The sequence below is a fragment of the Corvus moneduloides genome, chromosome 4, assembly GCF_009650955.1.
Source record: "Corvus moneduloides isolate bCorMon1 chromosome 4, bCorMon1.pri, whole genome shotgun sequence".
In the NCBI taxonomy this organism is placed as follows: domain Eukaryota; kingdom Metazoa; phylum Chordata; class Aves; order Passeriformes; family Corvidae; genus Corvus; species Corvus moneduloides.
In genome coordinates, this window is record NC_045479.1 from 24,584,330 (window position 1) to 24,604,902 (window position 20,573).

Below are 20,573 nucleotides of genomic sequence, written 5' to 3' on the forward strand. Positions count from 1 at the left end.
TATAAACAAAACACTCATTTGAGGATGAACAATATAAGATGCTGGTACACAGAGCTTTAGGGAAAGCAGCTTGATCAGAGAAGAAAATAACTTCCATTTCCATTAGGAAAGGCTTTTTCATATGATTTCAGTCTGAAATCCAGTACTGGTTGGATTTTTTTCCCTGGGTTTTTGTTCGGGTAGGAAGAACAGAGCCTTGTCATAGAAGTATTTCAGTGATGGTTGTATTCCATATTCTTCTCACTAGTTAATGCAATGGTAATTCAATTTTGATATCGTAATCAATTTTTTTTCTTTTCCTGCCACTTGGAGCAAGCAAGAAGGTGGTCTTTGGAAAATCTAGATAACAGAACTCTTTTTTTCCTAAGCCTAATTGGATGTTTCCTCATGAGAAGTTCTCATTGATCTGCACTGTACTTGTTGCAGAAGGGCTGTGATGTGACTTGGGGTGAAGGTCTACTTTGCCTCCTAGACAAGCTGACAACTGTAAGTCCACTGCATCTGTGACAGTGAGAAACCATTTCTGAGGTAGGCAAGTTGAGGTCAGCGAAGTTCTGATGCTGAACATGCACATTCTTTCCATCATGGACATGAGCCAAACTTCTCAAAGTAATTGTTGTTATTTCTATCTATTCAGACTGCGCAACTTACTGTGGTACCAAGAGATACAAAGGTTGTTGAAGTAGAAACTTTCAGAAGAAAAATCAGTGCAGAAGTAAAAAGTAGGAATTAGATTTCTGCTTTCCTGAACTGTTTCTTTATATATATAGTAATTTAATGAAATACATTATTGTAGTGAGTAATATGAGGGATATTGTACTGGATTTGTCATAGCCTTGTGTTTGTTAGGTGTCTTGTTTTAGGTGCAAGTGGAAACTAGAATTACTTTATAGTTGATCTGATTTTTAATTAGAGCTTTTCAAGTGGCTTACAACATTATCTCTCTTCTCGAAAACTTTGGTTATTAAAGAATATGAGATTAGTGATAGGCAGCATTTTTACTTTTTGACTAATAGATTTGTGTTCAGGTGACATCTGGAACCTTGTCATACAGATCCTGCTGTAGAAGTATCATTCTTAATATTATTTTGATTGAAGTCTAAAGGTGCAATTTTAGTAATGCAACGAAGAGTTGAAGGTAGTTGTTTTATGCAACTTGTAGCATAATGCCAGCAAAACTCAATGTGGGTATTCCTCTTAAATTTAAATCAATCCCTTGAATCTTATTCTACCCACAGTATCAAATTTTCAGCTAACTAACAAAATCATCTGCCTTGACAGAGTTTACCTCTTGTTATAAGACAAGGAAAAAAAAATTGGAAATTGCCTCTTTGTAGTATTACTTGCAGTGGGGATTAGCTGGGCATAAACATACTGGACTGGGCTTTGTGAAGGAGCACAGAGAGGAACTCTGGAGCATCTGACAGAGGAGAAACAGAGAAAGCTGTGACTGTTTAGCCTTGAGATGAGAAAACTTGAGGGAGGATGTTCTTATCCATGTGTATAGATACCTGATGAAGGGACTAAAGAAGACTGAGCCGAATTATTCACAATGGTGCCTGGTGGAGAAGCAAGAAGCCATTGGCATAAACTGAAATACAGAAAACTCCACTCAAACACAAGGGACAATAATTTTCTTTTTTTACTATTAAGTGTGGTCAGACCTTTGGAAGAGGTTACCTGGAAAAGTTGTGCTTTCATTGCCCTTTAAGATACTCAAAACTTAGCTGGGCACAGCCCCAAATCTGCTTCAGCCTGCTCTAGTTAACAATGCTTTGAGCAGAGGGGTGGGATTGATATCTCAGAGATCCCTTCCATCTGCAGTGATCCTGTGATTTGGTGTACCCATGTCTACTGTTGTCCTTCTAGTTGGTTTGAAATAAAATTGGAGCTTGTTAGTGAAAGGTAGATTCTAAGTTTGAGTGTAGAGTCAGATGTTCTCTACAGAAATAGCTGCATCACTGAAGATGCTTCCTTCCCTTTGCAGCTGTCATTAGACTTCATAGAATTTACTGCCTCTACAGCTATGCAGATGGGATGTTTTCTCTTTGACTGCTTCTAATTTACTTTTCAGGACAGTTGGCCATTGTAATTTAATGGCGTTTCGTTAGACAGCCAGATCTGGGTAACTGTGCACTGAGATTGTTGAGGAAGTGTTCAGAAGATACGGTTTCAGCGAAGGAGCTAACTTGCACCAGAGTTCCAGAGCAGTCTGCCTGTGTTAACCTCCCAGGAAAGCCCTGCAAATTTCTTTCTGCATTTCAATGGACTCAAAGCTTTAATGGACAATGTAGGAACAGAAATAAAAAGATGCTTCTGAGAGACTTTCAATGGATGCAATAGTTTTTACCTTAGCCCCAGTTTCAGGTGAAATTTCCTTTGCTAAAGTATAGCTTCAAAATTGAATACAAGGAGCCAGCATCCATGGATGATTTCTGGCACCTCATGAAACAGATTATTTCCCCAGTTTGACTCAGGGATAAAAACTTGGCATTTTTAGAGTGCATTCTAGCATTAAACAAACACACACAAAAAACCCAAACAAACCCAGCAACAGCAAACAACCCTGCTGCATTGTTGTGAGTCTTTCTTCTGCTAAACTGAATAGTTCTTTTGGACAGACTTACCGTACTAAAGTTACAGCATTTTAAGATTTTTAATTGAACTGTAGGTGATACCTGAGAACTGCTGTCTTCTGATACCTGTCAGCTTTATGGGGAGGAATTAACTGCTTAAACTGTATACAAGGGCTTCAGAAATCTTCAACTGATCATTTACAACATGGATATAATGTATTTCGATTAAAGCTAATTATGAGGAAGTTACCCATTCAGAATCCTTAGTACAAGTCATCTCAAGTCCTGTGAAAGAGCTGCAGTTTATGTGCAGTGCATGTGTCACAAAGCTGTCATGGTTGTGCAGCAGCAAAGTGACTTACGCTAAAAACTGCACTTCAGAAGAAGTGAGCCTGCTTGGACTACTGAAGCTGATAATGGCCATCTCAGACTGTGCTCCTACTCTGGCTGAGGGCTGATGGACTTCTTGATAAATTGTTACTTCTTAGTTTTTATGTACTCTGTAACCTTCTCCCTTCTTAGCTCTCTGTGTGTTACACTTGGTCAGGTTATTTTGTTGTGGCTAATACCTTTGGTAAGAAACCTCCTTCCTTCCTTCCTTCGATCTGTGTCATGATGCTTAATTACAGGTGAACATTTTGTTAGAGGTGTTCTCTCATATTTTCATCCGTTATGAAGAGGTTGACCTGAACTGGCATGCTTAAGGAGTAAATATTACCTCCCCACACAAAATACTTGCATTTTACATGGCAGCAGTTTATTGCGCCCTTATCAGTTGCAATAGGGCTTTTACTTTGTTACTACTGGAGCAAAGATTAAGAGGCAAATGTGACCCAGAAACATCTTTCCAAAACAGTCAAACTTCTGTTGATGAGCACAGAGCAGGGACAGGGGCAGGAAAAAGAATTCTGCTGAAGTCCTTAAATTGAGGTTCTGCTCCTAGCTCTAGCAGCATTAATTAGCAACTCTGCCTGTGCTAATAAATTACCACCTGCTGTCACAATCAGAAGTGAATGCACCCTAATCTATGAGTGAAAGGGATTGGGTAATGAAAAACGACTCCTTTTTATGAGATAAATGGAAATGTTTTACTCTTCCTGACTGACACATGGAGAGGTCTGTTTAATGGTAGCTATTCAGACAAAAAGTGAGCCAAGTTCATACTCCAATTTAGTAGGAAGGTAAGCCAAGCTGCTACTGCTGTTTGAAGTAACTCAGCTGGCTATTCCCCACCTGTTTTATAGTAATGGGAGAGAAAAGTCTTCAACTCTCTTGACAATTCATACAGCTGGAAGTGATTCATATTGTAAGAAAGATATCAAAACAAGATCATTTCTGTAATTTAGAAAGTGTCATCGATTACACCTACTGAATAGCTTTTCCCTGGCTTGATAGTTTAATGTACAGGTTCTGAGGCAAGTGTTTTTAATGAGACCCTCCAAAATTGCAGTAATGCCAGGATGAGATTGGAACCACTGAGCATCACAAAATTGTTTAAAATTTGGTAATAGTATCTTATTTTTCTTCAACATTTCAGCAGGAATGTTCAATGTCTTCCTGGATTTGTGTTTCTTTTAACTACAGTTAAAAGAAAGTAGTAGCTAAATTGGCCTAACAGGAATTACAGACTCTGAAAGTCATCTCATCTAATACCATGCTCAAAGGGGGGCCAGATTTGAAGGTTAGACTTAACTTCTAAGTTGTATCAGGCTTCTCAGGTTTGTTGTAGAGCTTTTCTGGACAGTCTGTGGCAATATTATTCACCTTCACAGCGAAGAAAATTTCCTAATATTCAGTAAGAATTTATGATCGTTGTCTTTCATCTTTGAATGTGCATGTCTGAATGTGGCCCAGTCTTCATTAAAATTTACCACTGTGTCCACTTTTACAGCAGAATGGCTCCCCCCTCCCCCGGCTTAGTTCTGCCGTGCAAAAACTAAGTGAAATCAAGAAGCTGGTTTACAGGCCAGTCTTTGTTTTCAGCAGCCTGCTAATGTCAGGGCCACATGTAAACATCACTGCTATAATGGCACAAAAGAACCAATCTTACTCTTTCATGGTGTTGCTGAAAACTATAAAAAGGCTGCAGTGGTATATCCTGAAGTTGTCTGGTTGGGTTGGTGAGAATGAGAGACGTTGTTATGAACTACTGCAGTGTTCTTTTGAAGGGTTGAAATTCCATGAAGGTCCCTAGCCATACCTTCTGTCCCTGTAGGATAAAACATTGTTCTTACCAAATTTAAAGTAAACAGTTAGCTAAAAGCTTGTGCAACAAGGAGTTTGTTTGATGTTTTAAGGACATTTGATATTACAGAAGGTATTGAGACTTGCCTTGAGTGCCATTACAATTTTTTAATTTACTGGCAGTACTGACGTAAGCAGAAGTTGGGTTTTTTTCAGAAGATTCATGCAGCAATTTTCAAAGTAGTCTCCAAATCCTAGTTCAGATTATCAACCCAAGTTCTTTGAAGCTAATGGGAAGTTATTTCTTTAATTACATTCAAAAACTATGTAAAGGCATAGCTGTCTTTATATTGCTGATTGTTCTCTTTGTGTGTAGAATGAGTAGCCCATTAAAGAAATGTCCCTAGACATTTAAGTCCTCTGCCCAACATCCTAACAAGTCATCACAGAGAGATGTGATGGCTGTACCAGACACTTCTGGCACAGGGTGTTTCAGTTCTGTTGGTGTGTCAGACTGTGCTTCAGACCCAGTGATAACTCAGGCTTGCTCTGATACTGGCATATGAGTAGGAGAGTTCTAACTTCTTTCTTTTATATCCTTAGAGATTTGGTAGGATATCTAAGGGTGTGAGACCATTAGACTAAAACAAAATGAAAACTGGTCTAGCTAAGGATTGGGGAATACTTCTGTCACCTTCATAGTGTACAAATGTTTTTACTCCATACGGTGGAGTAAGTAGCAAGACAAGTTTGCATTTGAAGGCAAGTCTACCTGTGTGTTTAAGGGGGCCCTGAGGCACAGAGAGAAGAACTGCCCTTTGTTGTGCAATTGAGTGGGTAGAAATGGATGAGGCAGGAGCAAAATCTGTATCTGTAGAGGCAGCTGTGTTTTAGCCATGACTCCTAAGTCAATAAAGTTGCAAAAGCTGAGACTTGCATGCTTACAATGCAGTACTTCTGAACAATATGCAGAATTTATACACAAGCACTTTAGAATGGCAAAAGTTTCATTGTGTTCCATATTTCACCGGTTCAGTGTTACACGTAAATATTTTAAAGTTTTTGTACTTACAATTATAAGTATTGCCCACAGGAAAACTCTTGACTGAGTATTCTAAGCAAAAATACTTAGGCATTCACTTCTGTACGTTAGACTTGAAAATGCTTTCAATTGTCATTTCATGATGTTTTAGACTCCCCATTTCATGACCTCAGTGATTTTATATATTTTTTTTCATCTCAAACCATGAACAAATACAGACTTTTCATATACCTCAGCTAACCTACATCTTAGTGTACTGCTGTTTTGCAAGTATTTTCCTAATATGTGGAAAAAAACGGAAGCCAGATGACTGACCGTTAAGGAATAAAAAAGGAAGTCACACAGAAAAAAAGTCAACTTTGGAAGTGAACTTCCCACTTATGATCACAGTGTGTTTAGTCTACAGTGCTGCTGAATAACGAGGGAGGAAAATATTTTGGACAGTGTATATTCTAAGTGTGAATGCTTTGGCACTTCTTTTCTTAGGATTTTATAGTGCTCTATTCCAGATGTCTTGTGGTAAGAACAGGCTAGTTTGTTTGGGCTCTCCCCACCCTCCAAGATCTGCATTTGTCCTGCGTAGGAAGAGCACAGAGCCTGCTTCTGAATTTGCAGTCTCATCTGATCAAGAGACTACTTCACACTTGCCTTTGCAAAACCAGAGAAAATATATTTTCCATTCCAGGTTGCTTGATTTATAAATATGATACAGCAAAATAGCCAGAGTAGTGTCAAGTAGTCACATATCCTTGACACCTTGATTGTTTTCTCTAGTTATTCCAGTTAGTAGTAATTCCAGCTGCTAGTGGAATGGAGGATATCCTGATTTGCTGCTGTCTTACAGAGCTTACTGTACTTTGAAGGGGAGAGCATTTGCATACTGATCAAATTCCTAAAATCCCGGGGCCTCTGTATTCCAGATACCTCCACCCACTCCTGTCCTCTGGTCCCTTTCCAGGAATTAAACTATCTACTGGATACTCTATTGACATTTGGAGTTCATTGTCCAATAAATTGGGGGGGTTTAGGTCTGTTTGATTATTGGCTGTTCCTTTTCTCTCTCTCCCGAAGTTGGCAGCTTCCTCAGGAGCTGCCCGAGGTAACTGCCCTCCGATGTAACATTTATATGGATGGCTGAACCCTGCTCTCTTTTCAGCATTTCATTGCTGTTTAGATGGCAACTCTTGGATGACATCTACCATGGGAGTGAGAGAACAGACTTAAAGACCAGCAAGCAAAATCATTTAAGGTAGTGGTAAACTTGGCAGTGCTGGGTTGGTGGTTGGACTTGATGGTCTTCAAATTCTTTTCCAACCTAATACAATTCTGTAAAGGCTGTTAATATTTTTAAGCCCTGTCTAAATTAGCATTTTGTCTATATTCTTAATGTAAAAATACACTTTAGACTAATTTCTGTGGTACCTACACCAAGTTAGTCCTGCTAATTTTGATTTGCTAAGAGTTTAGTTTTTGGACTGCTAGCACAGGTCAGTGACATCATGAATATGTATGAATTACAATCCTAAAACTTTTTTTTCCCCCCTTTTTGCATCCAATGTAAGATGCTCACTGCTTTTTTCTCTGCTTCATTCCCTCAAAAAAAAAAAAAATTCATCAATTCTTTGGTATTTTTTGTGTGTACACCCAGATGAATGGTTGAATATTTCTTTCAAGGAGATGGAGAGAAAGGGGAAAAAAACTACCACTGTTTTTATGTTATATTAATGAGTTTGTGCTCTCTTTTTGTTTGCGTGCAGAAAATAGAAATTTTGATGACCATGTGCATGGCTTAGATATACCAGAGGTTAAAGTAGAGAAAGGTAAATGGTCTTGGTTCTAAAATGCAGATCCTACCATTGTTGAAGTGACCATTATTGGTTAAAGAAAGGGAGGGAAGGAAAAAAAAGCAAGCTCTTTATTTCCACGCAGAAGATATGACTTACTTTGTATGACTAAAAATATTGTACTATGTGGTAAACATGGTATGAATTCAAAACTTGTTTACAGAGATATCTTGGAGGTCTTAAGCTGCATGGCTCCTCTGGCATGCTGTGATCGGGAGAGCTGGTATGATTTCTTTTACTCCTACCTAAATGGATTGAATTTGCTGAACTCTTTGCCCTAAGTCAAAGTTGTTCATATTTGGGAGTCATACTGGTTTTAGGTTACTGCCTGCATTTGAATATTTGTGACAGCTACAGCTTGTAGAATTTTCTGCCTGGATAGCCAGCTGCTCCTTTCCTGGCATTTCAAACCGAAGGACTGTACATGAAGGCAAATTACTCAGGGAAGATGTTCAAGTCACTTGGAAAGATCAGTTCACAGATTTTTGCAGCAATAAATAGGGCTTTTATTAGAAAAATTAGTCAAAATAGGGAAATCCTCTCTTACAGTAATCCACTGAAAATGCATTCCTTTCATATTCTGCTTTTACTTTGGGTTTTTTGTTTTGTTTTGGGCTGGCTTGCTTTTATTATTATTATTTAACTTAGCATATTATGGTTCCTTTAATGAGAACAAAGGAAAATGGGTTGGTGCCAGCTTCAACCAAGATGCCAGAAATTCCTTTGCTCAAGAGGTTTCCGGCCCAGTGATTGAACTCGGCATGCTAAAACTAAAGGCAAGTTAGAAAAATCTGTAGAGAGACTGGGCTATCTCACCAAACATAAATTAAAAAAATCAAAACAAACCAAAAAAAAAACCCCAAAACAAAGCACAGCATAGCTTCCTTTTAGGTAGGGAGGGAAAAAAAAGTCTGAATTAGGATAAGACTTTCGGTCCAAAAATCTTCCTTGTCTTTTGTGAGATGTCCTAAAAGTATTCGTAAGAAATCTGCTTTGAGTAGAGTTCAGGAGATGTCTAAAGGCACCATATAAAGGGGTCCTGTTGTGGTAAAGTATTTGTAGACAGAAAGGTAAGTTTGTTCTTAAACATTCTAACCTGATCAGATGAAAAAGCTTGCTGCTATTTTAAAATGTTTAAAGCTCCAAGGCTTAAACAGGGTGAAGGAAGGATTTAATGAATGAAATTATTATTCCTTTTGAAATTCATAGTAACAGCTATGGTTGATGGAAAGTCAGTTGAATCAGTCACGTAACTGGCATGGTAACTCACATGCTACAAGTAACAATTAGAGAGCAACACTTGCTGTGTATATGGGTGGGATGACGTACCCTTTCCCTGAATGTCTCTTTATTTGAAAGATGCATGTAAGTGCTTGAGACCAGGTTGGATGGGGCTTTGAGGGACCTGGTCTAGTGGAAGGTGTCCCTGGCCACAGGAGAGGGGCTGGAATGAGATGAACTTTAAAGCGCCCTTCCGAACAAAACCACTCTATGATTCTCTTCTCACTGTCATTAAGAGAATTGCATAAAACAGTTAACTTTCTCCCATTTCATTGATATTTTGGCAGTTCATAGGATTTTAGGAACTGAAGAGGAAGATCTGTTAGGATAGGATTATAGCCTTCAAAATCAAGATGCTTCTAAGATCATAATAAAGAGGAGGTTAAAGAAATTCTAAGAATATTAATTTACACAAATTTCATTGCTTGTTATGCTACTGGAAACTGCTTACTTAATGTCCAAGGATATGGATGTAAAGACTCAATGAACATTTAGATGTGGACTTCATTGGTGGGAGATAGTATCTGGGGTCAATTCTTTCAGTTCCTAGAGTAGTTAAGTCTCATGCAATGGGTTTTCATGTCTGTATCTTTCCCAAGTGAGTTTGGAGTTTCTCTTGTCCAGTTCCGGTCAGGTGAGGCAGAGAAGTAAGAAACTATAATATAATTGTAATTACCAATATATTAAACTTCAGTAGCTTCCTAGAGAAGAGACCAAAGTTAATTTCCCCACTAACAGAAGGGTTTCAGGACAAGACAAATGATTATCTGCTTATGTCTTTTAACAGCTAATCATTGTGTGTGTTTTGGGATTAGCTGCAGTATATGCTAGTTTTTGCCCAGGCACTGAAAGAGGTCTGCATAGAGCTCAATATACTCTTAGAACCTTGGCATCAAAGGAGAACTGGCTGTGCAGGAAGCTGGGATTAGTGTGGAAAGTAGAGGTTCAGTGATGTGTGACAGAGATTCATAGGAAATGAGCTTTCAGTTCTGTTGTTCACCCAACAACCTTGTTAAAAGGCAGATTGAAAGCTTTCTCTTTCTCTGGTCTGGAAAGGGCATTTGGGGAATTGAAGAAGTGGAGGCACAGTGGTAGATTATTTATAGGCTGAACACTGAGGGAAAGCATTGCAGCAGATTGAGGAAAAATTAGGTGGGAAAATGAGTGTTTGCTAAGTTTGGTGAATAAAGTTTTCCTTCTGACTCATTATCTTTTCCTGAGCACTTCGTTAATGTATAGGGTCAGAACTTGGCTTGAGCTTGAAGTCATGTATCATTCTTAAACTGAAGTTTTCAGGCCTGGTATTCTTTCTTTTGTCCCTGGAAAAATACGAATGAGGCCTGAGCTTTAGTATGGCTCCGAAGCAGTGTTGCAATATAAGTTTTGAAGAATAATAATAATAATTCCTAAAATGTGTTGATAGGTGCCTTTGTGTAAGGGATGCAAAAGCTGCTGTAACTTTTTCAGAAACTAAGCAAGCTTTTCCTTTGTTGGATGTTTTTCGTCGTGGTATTTTTCTGTGTAGAAACAATTTACATTACACTTTTGATTACTATCATTAAAAACCCCTGCTAGCTCTGTTTTCTGCAGCATAAAACGTCTTGCTATTTACTAAGTGTGAAAGGGGAGGACCCCAAAACAAAATCCTAGTTTTCCTTAGGAGCGAGTGTTTTGTCCTTGAAAAATGTTTGAACGCTTGAAAGTTTTGCACTCCTGCAGAAAGAGAGGTCATCATTTGTACAATGGCTTAGGTGAAATTGCTGTGAATACTTTAAAAAAAGTATGTTGGTACAGCCAGAATTAGCTATCATCTTCAATTTTCAGAAGTCTTGGGCTTCAGCGTCTCTGTCTGTCCAGAGAAAATAATTTAAAAGTGATCTGAACTATCCATTATCCAGAATTGAGGCTGTTTTTAATTGTTTCCTTGAAATAAACCATATGGCAGTTTTTAGAGCACACAAGGAATAGTTAAGACTTTTAATTCTGTTCCTTAATTTAAGGGGTTTTCTGTTTGCTCTTTATTATTAGAAATTGTGCAACTATAAAACATAGTCCTTACATACATGTCCCTACCCTGAGTTATGCTTCTCAGTTATGATCTCAGGAAGGACAGGCACTTTTCTGATCCCTCTTAACTTGAAGAGATATGGTTGGTGGGTTTGTAATCCAGGTCGGTTGGACTGCTGGGGACTGGTTGGGGAACTGGTGAGTAATCTGCCTCCAATTATCTTGCATCTCTTACTGCACCTCACTTCTGGGGTTGGGAGAGGGACATCTGGGAGATCTAACTGGTGAGTTGCAGTAGGGTAGAGGGCATGTGGGCTTCAGTTCACTTAGCCAGTAAAATCTGCCTTTTTTCCTCTAATATTTCAGGAGGCAAACTCTTCACCAGCAGGAGAAAGGACAGTTGGTGACAAGGCATTCATGCTATGAGATACTTGTTAATATTTGAGGTTTCTGGTGAAGAGTTGTGTTAGTAGGAGATTAATTGGCTTTTTCACTTTCATAGTATCAGCTATGAAGAGCTTTCTGGGGGAAAAATAAGTCTTGAATTTGTTGCCATGGGTGTATAGGCAGTATAGAAAGCCCAGTGGGTGGGGTCCAGTGTTGGGACAATGAGGGTGCAGCCTTCAAAGTAAGATAGGACATCAAACTGTAGGACTTTGAGCCCAAACAAAATGCCAGCTCATGAAAAGGAGTTTTGCATATGGACTGGATGACCTCAAACCCTTTTAAAACTGAGTAAAGATCTACAGGTCAGACAGACCAGGTCTCCTTTTTGAGATGACATCTGGAGGGTGTGGATACCTCAGTTCCAGTGGACACTGGAGCATGCCTGTGTACATAATATTGAAGCCTAATTGCTTGATTCTTACTGATAGGTCATCAAAAAGGATGAGCTGTTACTAGAACCACAATACATCTTAATACGAATTTTAAAAACCTATTCCTCTCCTGTCTCAGTTGAGATACGAGCGCAGGGAATCCACAATTGTAAGCATCTCTCTGAATGTGCATGTTTATGTCTGCTCATACTGGATACTGTCCTCATAGGAGCACTGTGAAGCTTCATTAAAGATTTTAAAGTGCTTTATGATCCTCAGATGGAAGGAGCTTAGAAATGAAGTGTTTGTAATCAGATAAGTTAGTAGTACATAACAAGGATGTAACCTATTAACACTGGCTATTAACAGCCTGTTAGCATCAGAATACTTAATGGTTAAGTTTTTGAAATACAATTGCCCTCTGAAAAGGGTGTGCAGATTTTGTATAAGCTATGTATTTTTATGCTCTACTCCTTTGTTTTCTGATCTACTGTGCTCATTATGAACAGAACTCAACAAACATCCCAAATCAAAACAAAAAACCAAAAACTTTTCGTTAGCTATCTTAATCAATATGCCAACAAGAACAGGTAAAGAATTTATATCTTTCAAATGATAGTTTAGTAGAAAAAAATCGATTAAAGCTATGGTTATTTAAGAATTACCCACACTGGCCTCTCTGAATATTTTTGGTTCACTGATAATTTGCTTACTTTTTGATTTAAAAAGCTTTGTCAATAGAACATTGGTAAGGTGAAATTCTATAGCAGTTATTTACACTTGGATACACAGCAACTCAAGTGAGTGCTTGTTTCTGAAAGTCATCACAGTATTATCAACTCCTTGAAGTAAAGGCTTCCAGGACTTCAGAATGGAGAGTTGGCAAACCCTAGTGAAGTTAAGAGGATTTATAGGTCTCAGTAAAACAATTTGGCTTTTGAGAGGGAATAAAATTGTCTGTAGCTTAATGCGTACTGTCATACTCAGTGTGAACATGTATAGAATATGTAGCTGAAGTGCTTAATGTATTTTTTCAGGAGGGGGATAGCCGTTTCATAGATACGCATATACATTTGCTTTTATGAAACTGTGTGAATCGGATGCCCAGCAGTTGGTTTGGATTTTATCATTAGGAATTTAGAGCAATTGTGGTGTTCTCTTTGGGTCTTGCCACAAATAAGATGTTCCCTGAGTTTTCACCACATTTCCTAAATACCTGTGTTTGGATTGGCCCAGCCACAAAATACTCTAATCTGCTACATCCAGCAGGGCAGTTCTCTACTCTGGTTTAGACAGAACAACCTGAGCAGTTAAATCCGGCTGCATCTATTTCATTTCATTCCATAAATGCAGCTCACATGAGCTATTGCCAGAGTTTCTTGAGCCTGCAGAGATGGATGTTTACAGTGCAGGCTGTAGTCCTGTTGAAGAAATCCTGTCAGTGGCAGAATCCCTGAGTTTCTGTACCTTACCATGAGGGTGGGAGCAAAACGTGTCAGAACTAGAGCCGTACTAGCCTTTCATGGCCTCCTGATGAGGCCAATGGCTTACATTCGATGATAATACATGCTAATGATTTTTATTCTTGCTCATAAGATGAGCAGCTTCTGCCCCCTTCAAATTAATTCCTTTGGAGTGCCCTCCCATGGATCTCCAAGTTAGTTCCATTCCATGGTGTTGTCATGAATGAGTGGCTTAGATTGCTTAAAGAATTCCTGTCGGTGGTGTTGGCAAAAGCACCATGCCTGTGACAAGAGTTCAGGATGCATTTGGATAATGCTCTCAGGCACATGGTGTGATTCTTGGGGTGGTTTGTGCGGGGCCAGGAGTTGGACTCTCGTGATCCTTGAAGGTCCCTTCCAAATCCCAATATTCTGTGGTTCTGTAATTATTGGGAAAAGCAGGTTTTCATATAAATTTGTGAAGGCACAACTTAACAGGGCACAGTTCCCTGTGTTGCTTACTACATGGATGAAGAAGGAAAATCAGATCATAATCAATTTGAAGAGATTTGTACAGAGACTGGGAATACAAAAAGATAAGAGTGCAAAGGGTAAGGGAGACCCTCCCGTTGAATCGCGAGGTTCAGAGTGGACCCGCTTGCCAAACTTAGCCTCACACTTTATCAGTGGTTTTATGTCTAAAGGATTTAGCAGCACTTAATCATTGGCTAATTTTACACAGCATGATTAAGTAGAAGTTAGTATAAGCACAGCAGCAATATAAACTGTAGATCTGAGATGGCAGTATTCATACTATACTTGCTATAGCTTATTTAAAGCAATTCGCACACGCCCAGACACAAAGTCTGTACAAAGGTGTACATGTTAAAAATTCCCCTCGTGTTCAGGTGGGCTTTGGCTTTTTTACTTTGTACATAGTTACACTGCATAACTGTACAGAATTAAAAACTTGTATATTTTAAGAGTTCTACCCTGAGGGTGGTCCCGAGAGCTTCCCGAGCAAGCTGTCATTTCCCTCACCAGGCATGGTTCCATTACAGAGTCAGCTCCAGCATTTCCTACCTGTGTTGGGCTGACTCAGGGGCAAATCTCCTCACAGCAGGATCGTACACGCGTCACCATATCCTTTTGCTGAACTGTGTTCTTTACTGTTTCCGTACATTCAGGGTAACATCTGGAAACAGCCTGCAGATTTTTTTATGTTACAGGATGCTGGGATTCTCTGTTTCAACTGTTAGAGCAGTTATCTATCGAAATTGTGGGAAGAGGCTGTGGAGTGTCTGCCTAATGGCTGACTTGCAGCCTGAGACTTAAAGCGGACAAGGCAGCAGGAGAGACCGAGTTTGCTCTGCTGTCCTGCGGGTGTTGCCGTGTCTGGACCGGGATCTGGGTTTTATGCGTGCGTGTGGTGTAGGCAGTCTGGTTACAGCCCGGATTAACTTTGGTCTGAGCATGAACCTCTTGTCCTTGAGTCAGGAGGGCGTTGTGCTTACAATGGGGGTTCCTCTCCAAGCGAGCGCTGGGGTCGGCGTTCCCGGTGCACCGCAGAACAGCGCGTGTGGCTGGAGGGACTTAACATTCACCATTCGCCGCCTGTCGGCTCTGCAGCCCTCATGTGGAATTAGCATGACTGGCTGCTGGCTTTTTAGCCTTTTTTAAAGAGAGAAGCTCCATCTGGGCCGCCCTCCGTACTCTCAGGGCTCTCCCCCATTGTACCCTCCTGGTGCCTCGCCTCTGCCCGACGAGGGCGGGGAGCAGAATGCCGGCGAGGCGCGGGGTTTGGCGTGGGAGGCCGTCCCGGTGCGGGCAGGGCGCTGTCCCTTTAAGGCGGGGGATGGGCCGGGCCCGGGCGGTGAGTGACAGCGCGCGCGGGGTCACGTGAGCCGCCCGTATTTGAAGGTCACAAAAAAGCTGCTTCCTTTAGAGAGAGCAAGAGGGAGCGAGCGGGAGGGAGCGAGAGGAGAGAGCGAGGGAGCGCAGCCAAAATGGCGGACGGAGTCTCTGCTGGGTTCTGAACGTTTGAAATAAAAAAAGAGAGCAAAACAAAAAAAATTAACAAAAAAGGAAAAAAAACCTAAACAAAAAAGCAAAAACACAAAACCATTTTGGGATTTTTTTTTTTTCATTTCCATTTCTACCTTGTATGCCTCAACTCGCTGGATTTAAGCACTGCTGCACTTTATGAGGTTAGTGGTACGTTTATGTTTTATTGGTTTTACCTATCAGTAGATTTTTTTAAGAGCCTGAGCTGTCCGTTTCCATCCGTGGTTTTGCAGAGGTGTCTTTTCTAGCACAAAGACTTGCTTCAGATGTTGTCTGTTTGTACGTAAACGGCACTTTCAGTGGATTTTGGGGGCTTTTTAGAAGGAGCTCTCCGTACAAGTGTGGTGTGGGTTTGGGAGATTTTTGTAATTTAAAACGCCTAGGCAAATTACAGAAGATCGTTTGTATTTTCCGAGCTGGTAAAGTACAAGATAGTGCTGAAAATCTTGTTTTATTTAAATAGAGGCTTTTAAAAGAGTGATTTCTTCCCCACAGCACCCGGAGCTCTTAAAATCTGCTGCAAAAATTTGCATGTATAAGACCGGGCTTGCATTCTTTCTGCAGCTGGGTCGGACCGAGGCCGGCTGGGGCCGAGCCTTCCGCGGGAGCAGGGACGGAGCCTCCCCGCCGAGCCCTGGGGAGCGGGTGCGGGGGCCCGGGCTCCGTGCCGGGCCCGGCGCTGCCGCCGCCGCCGCGGGGCTCCCGCGCGGGCTCGGCCGGGGCTGGCGGCCCATCCGGCGTGCGCCAGGTATTCAGGAATGTGCGGGATGCTGGCCGCTGCCGGGGTTTTGTGTTCTACGGAAAGCAAGCGTTCATCTGCACGTTAGTAAACGTAGGTAGAAGGCTGCGCTTTCTCGCTTCTCCCCCCCCGCCCCCCCCATCCAGCCTTCTGTGTTGCTAAAAATTTAAATCCGAGTTATTTTTGCAACTCCCTCCAGAAGCAAGCAGAAAATTAAAGGGAAATAGCTCGATCTTGCTTTCTGAGAATAGGCCCCTCCTCCTGCATTGTAAGAGTGTGATGTAATGCTCCTGTGAGGTTAAATGAAAAAATTTCTATGGTGGTATACATTATTCTTCACCCCTTCCTCACAGGCATTGCATTGTGATATTTTTTGTAGCTGAACATGTAAGCAGCACATAATTCTGCAAATAATCATGTGAATGTACTCCACATTGCAATGTGTTAGTGCAGTGATTGTGGTTAGCAGGTCAACTTTGTAAACCTACAAGATGGCTCATATTTTATATTTCTTTGTGGCATACAGTTAAACACAAACGGAGGAGACAGATTTCAATAAGCTTATTGAAAATGTATCTGGCCGTTGTCATTATAGTTTTGTATATACTGGGACTTTTTTTTCTGCACTGGCTAGTAAATATTCAAAATAATTCTGCAGTATATTAAGTGTCTCATGGAAATTAAGAGATGGTGTCTGGAGGTTTTTAAAAAATATTTATATTAGAGGAAGCCAACAAAAAAGAACTCTGCTCAAATTTTACGTAGTGTACTTTGCTGGTAATTTTGGTCATTAAGCATTTAACAGTAATGGATAACCCAGTTAATATATGAAGTAACACATGCTTCTTGTTTGGGGTTAATGAACTTACTAGATTCCACCCTCATGTTACTGGCAGGTATCTGAGGAAGTGCTAGAAAAGCATTCTGTGTCTTTGACATGATGTACCCTGATGGCTTTTGTTGTTCAAAACCTTCTTGGGCTCAGTGGAGATCTGGATGTAGCCAGAATATGTTGAATCTACCTGTTGATTGACAAACAATTTAGTCATTAGAACTGTTTTCAAATGCAGGCTAAAGTAGGACTATTCTCAGATTTGGTGCTTACTGGACCGAAACATCAATTACTGTAGTTTGTGATAATTGCTGTAGAACGGGATGGCTGAACTGAGAAAGTAAAGAAAACTCAAACTGTGTCCTGAGCTGGCAGTATTGTAGGATGTAGTCTTCCCAGAATTTGCACTTCAGAAAAGTACTCGCCTTTTCTGTGTATTTTTTTGCCTTCATGCCTTACTGCCTACGTTACATGCTTCCAGGATGTGTAAATGTTAGTACGTATAGCTTGATTGTTATGGTGATGTGATACCAGGGTGGTTTCCAACAACTGCAACTGCTCCCAGCTGTGGAAGCTGTCGTGGGTCAGACAAAAGGCAGCTATTGAGAATAATAGAAATCATTCCAGTAAGGAGTCTGTCAAACATTTAAGTAGCTTTGTGAGGCTGTAACTGAATAGGAAAGATCAATTAAAATAATTCTTCTAAGAAATATGCTTTTGACCCCTCGAATCTTACTGCAGGGTGTGTTGAGGACTGTACAGTCTGTGCAACTGTAGGATTTTAAGTGTGTATCTGGGCAATTCTCAACGCTGTTTGTATTCAGTATGTTCCTGCAGTACAAAGGGAACAAAACACTTAATATTGAGAGACCTGACTTGAGTTGCGATTTCTAGATCAGTTTGAAGCTTACAGAGGCATGAGGGTAGGGAAATCTTTTTTGCTTCATTCAGTTTGCAGTGACGATGGTGAGTTCAGAAGCTTTATTTAATTTTTCTGTTTGCATTTGCATGTCAGTTGTTATTGGTATCTGCAGGAACCAGTCCCTTTCCAAAGCAGACTGTTTTGATAGGTTGAAAGCTACAGTGAAGTCTGTAGTCAGCAGAGCCCCTGGAGATTTTTGCACTACATCTAAGAGATTCTTGAGAAATAATTGACAAGAAAAGCCTTATTACTGTTGAGCTTCAATATACAGGAGTCTGCAATTCTAATGGGAAAAAATTCAGGGAAAACAAGTGACTGAAAGATCAGCATGCTTAGTTTCAGTTGCTTTTCTTTTAGCCTCTTTCTCTCCTGCTGAGAAGGAAGGAAGGAAAAGAAACTTTGTAAGATCATAGTCTTCGCCAGCTGATTTCAGCTAAACTTAACCTTTTTAAGATTTTTGTTTCTTCCTTGTTAATAGGTGGCTTAGTAGAGGAGAAAGCATCCAAATCTACGAGGAAAAAATCCAGAGAAATAGAGTATTTCTGGAAGAGAATTTTTATCCATAACTTTCCTAGTACCCCTTTAGAAACTTGTCTTTCATCTTGAAGCAGAGTTCTTTAATTCTGATCGTTATGGATCTACGTTCCTTTTAGACCAGGGTGGAAGGTGAGAAGTTTAATTTACAGTTTATTTTGAACAGTATTTGTTGGAATCTGCACCCTTGGTACTCTCTTCAGCTCGTAGTTGTTTATAACTGAAAAGTTTCAGGGTTTTTTTGCTCTAATTGATTAAGAACCCACCTACTGCCCTCCTAAGAGCTGTTTCACCTTGTTAAGTATTGGTTTCCTGTTTAAACAGCTTAAGATTTGAGGTAAGAAAATAAGATGCATAGGATGTTTAGCTCCAAGGACCTATATTTCATGTCCTGTCAAGGGGATCAGCTCTGAGTATCAGGGTTCTAGTGTTGTTACCTTAGATTTCAAGTAGCTAAACTTTAAATATTGGGCTAACATTATTGCTCTAGAATAAATTTGTTAAACAGATGTAAAATTCAGGTTAGAAGGTTAGATTAATACAAAGATGTATTTGTTCTGAAATCTTTAGTTGCTAATGTAATGCTAACTTTAACAGTCTTACATGGTATGATTACATGTGCCCTATTTCAAATACCGATCAAACAAGTGGCTTAAAGTTGGGTGTCAGGATAACAGGTTTTGGCCATTTTGGCATTGAAGGCAAGTGTGGAGTTATCATGGAGATAAATACTACATATTGAGAATATTTCTATTTTGTTTTTTTGTGATGCTGCTATAATTGTTCTTCAGAACACAGGAGGAATGGTACCTTTCTGCATTTGTGGTGAATTCCAACTCCAGAGCTGTACATTTAGCACTTGTCACTACTTAAGTTCTCCTTTACACGTAGGCTTCCTACTAAAGAACACAACAGGGTTTTTTGGGGGGTTTGGTTTTTTTTTTGGTTGGGTTTTTGTTTTGGTTTTCATGGGTTTGTTGTTGAGATAGAGCATATATTCTGGGAGCAGCATGAATATATGCAAACCTGGAATTTTTATTTTTTTTTTTTCCCCCTGAAAGGAGTTCCTAAGGTTTTATTGATATTGTAATTTTAAAGGCTGTCTTCCTGTCTATGTACAGTATGCTGGCATTGTAGTTTAGGGATGAAATGCACTGGTGCTACTACAATTATATATTTTATACTAGTTTCTGAAGAGTTGTGTTGTAAGAACTGGTTGATGTGATATTTGGGTGTTATAGCATGGGTGAATTGAAAGATTTTCCATTCAAAATATTGTACTTTCAGGACTACTTTTAATTAGCCTGTTTAGTCACGTGGGAAAACATAACACAAGATACAACCCTTGGAGTTTTTTCAGATATCTAATAGAAGATAGATTAATAGCACATGAGATGAACTTTAAAGGAAGAACAAACCAAACCAGGGGTTAAACACCATGGAAAAAATGTCTGCTAATACAGCTGGAGAGAAACTAGTGAGGGCGGTTTTGTTAAAAACCATAGGTAGTAAGTATGAAAGTTGACTGCTCCTTACAGTGCTACAATTTGTGTCTGAACTCAATTAAATGGACATTTGTATATGTTAGGCAGAGAAAATCATCTCAAAGCACCTCAATAGTGATAGGTGGAAATATGCTTAAAAGTATAAAGCATGTATATTAATAAAAACATGTGTTAAATTGAGAATTCTAGAATTGAAGTGTAGCCTTGGAATTTACTACAATAAAACCAAAACAAGGCATCAAGATACAACAGTGTTTGATTTCATGCCAGCAGGGGAGTTCTTTTCTTCTTAGGATGGGATGTGTGAGGCCACATTTTAACACTGGGGGAGGAGGATCAACAAATTTTGAGGTAGCTCCAGTAAGAGCAGCAAAAAATATTACAGGGAGGTAGTCTAGTGAAAAACCACTTCAGCTTTTTTGTGTTTATTTTTATAGATACATTCTCTGCAAACAAATAAGTAGTCTATAATTTGTCAGAAGAGCGTAATTTTGACATTGAGCTCCATCACAGTTGGGTATGCTTTGAACAGCATAGTTGTTTCAGCTGCTAAAAAGCAGAAGGGCATGAATTTTTTTTAAATCAAGGTGACCATTCTTTTTTAGTTCCTTAAAAGTACATGAAACCCCACTGTGCCTGCTTAAATTGTAATGGAAGCATGCTCGTCTTTCCCAGTGTGCTTAGCAGATGTAGAGTTAAGGCTGCCTGAAGTACAGGTGTGAGTGTAACATCTGAACCGATTTGAACTAAAGCAGAACATTGTCTTAATTTCTGAATCAGAGA

The 20,573-nt window shown here is 39.8% G+C and overlaps 1 protein-coding gene across 9 annotated transcripts in view; it reads left to right on the plus strand.

The window, feature by feature from the left end:
- The window catches only part of TNRC6B (trinucleotide repeat containing adaptor 6B), a 135,748-nt gene that overhangs the window by 36,007 nt on the left and 79,168 nt on the right, over positions 1-20,573 (plus strand). Inside the window, exon 1 of one of the 9 annotated variants that reach the window (XM_032105994.1) lies at positions 15,136-15,401. The exons of the other annotated variants lie outside the window; for them this stretch is intronic. Coding sequence (XP_031961885.1) covers positions 15,397-15,401 — 5 coding nt within the window. The 5' untranslated portion in view covers positions 15,136-15,396. Of the gene's footprint in view, positions 1-15,135; positions 15,402-20,573 lie in introns of those variants that run through there. 9 annotated transcript variants of the gene reach the window in all.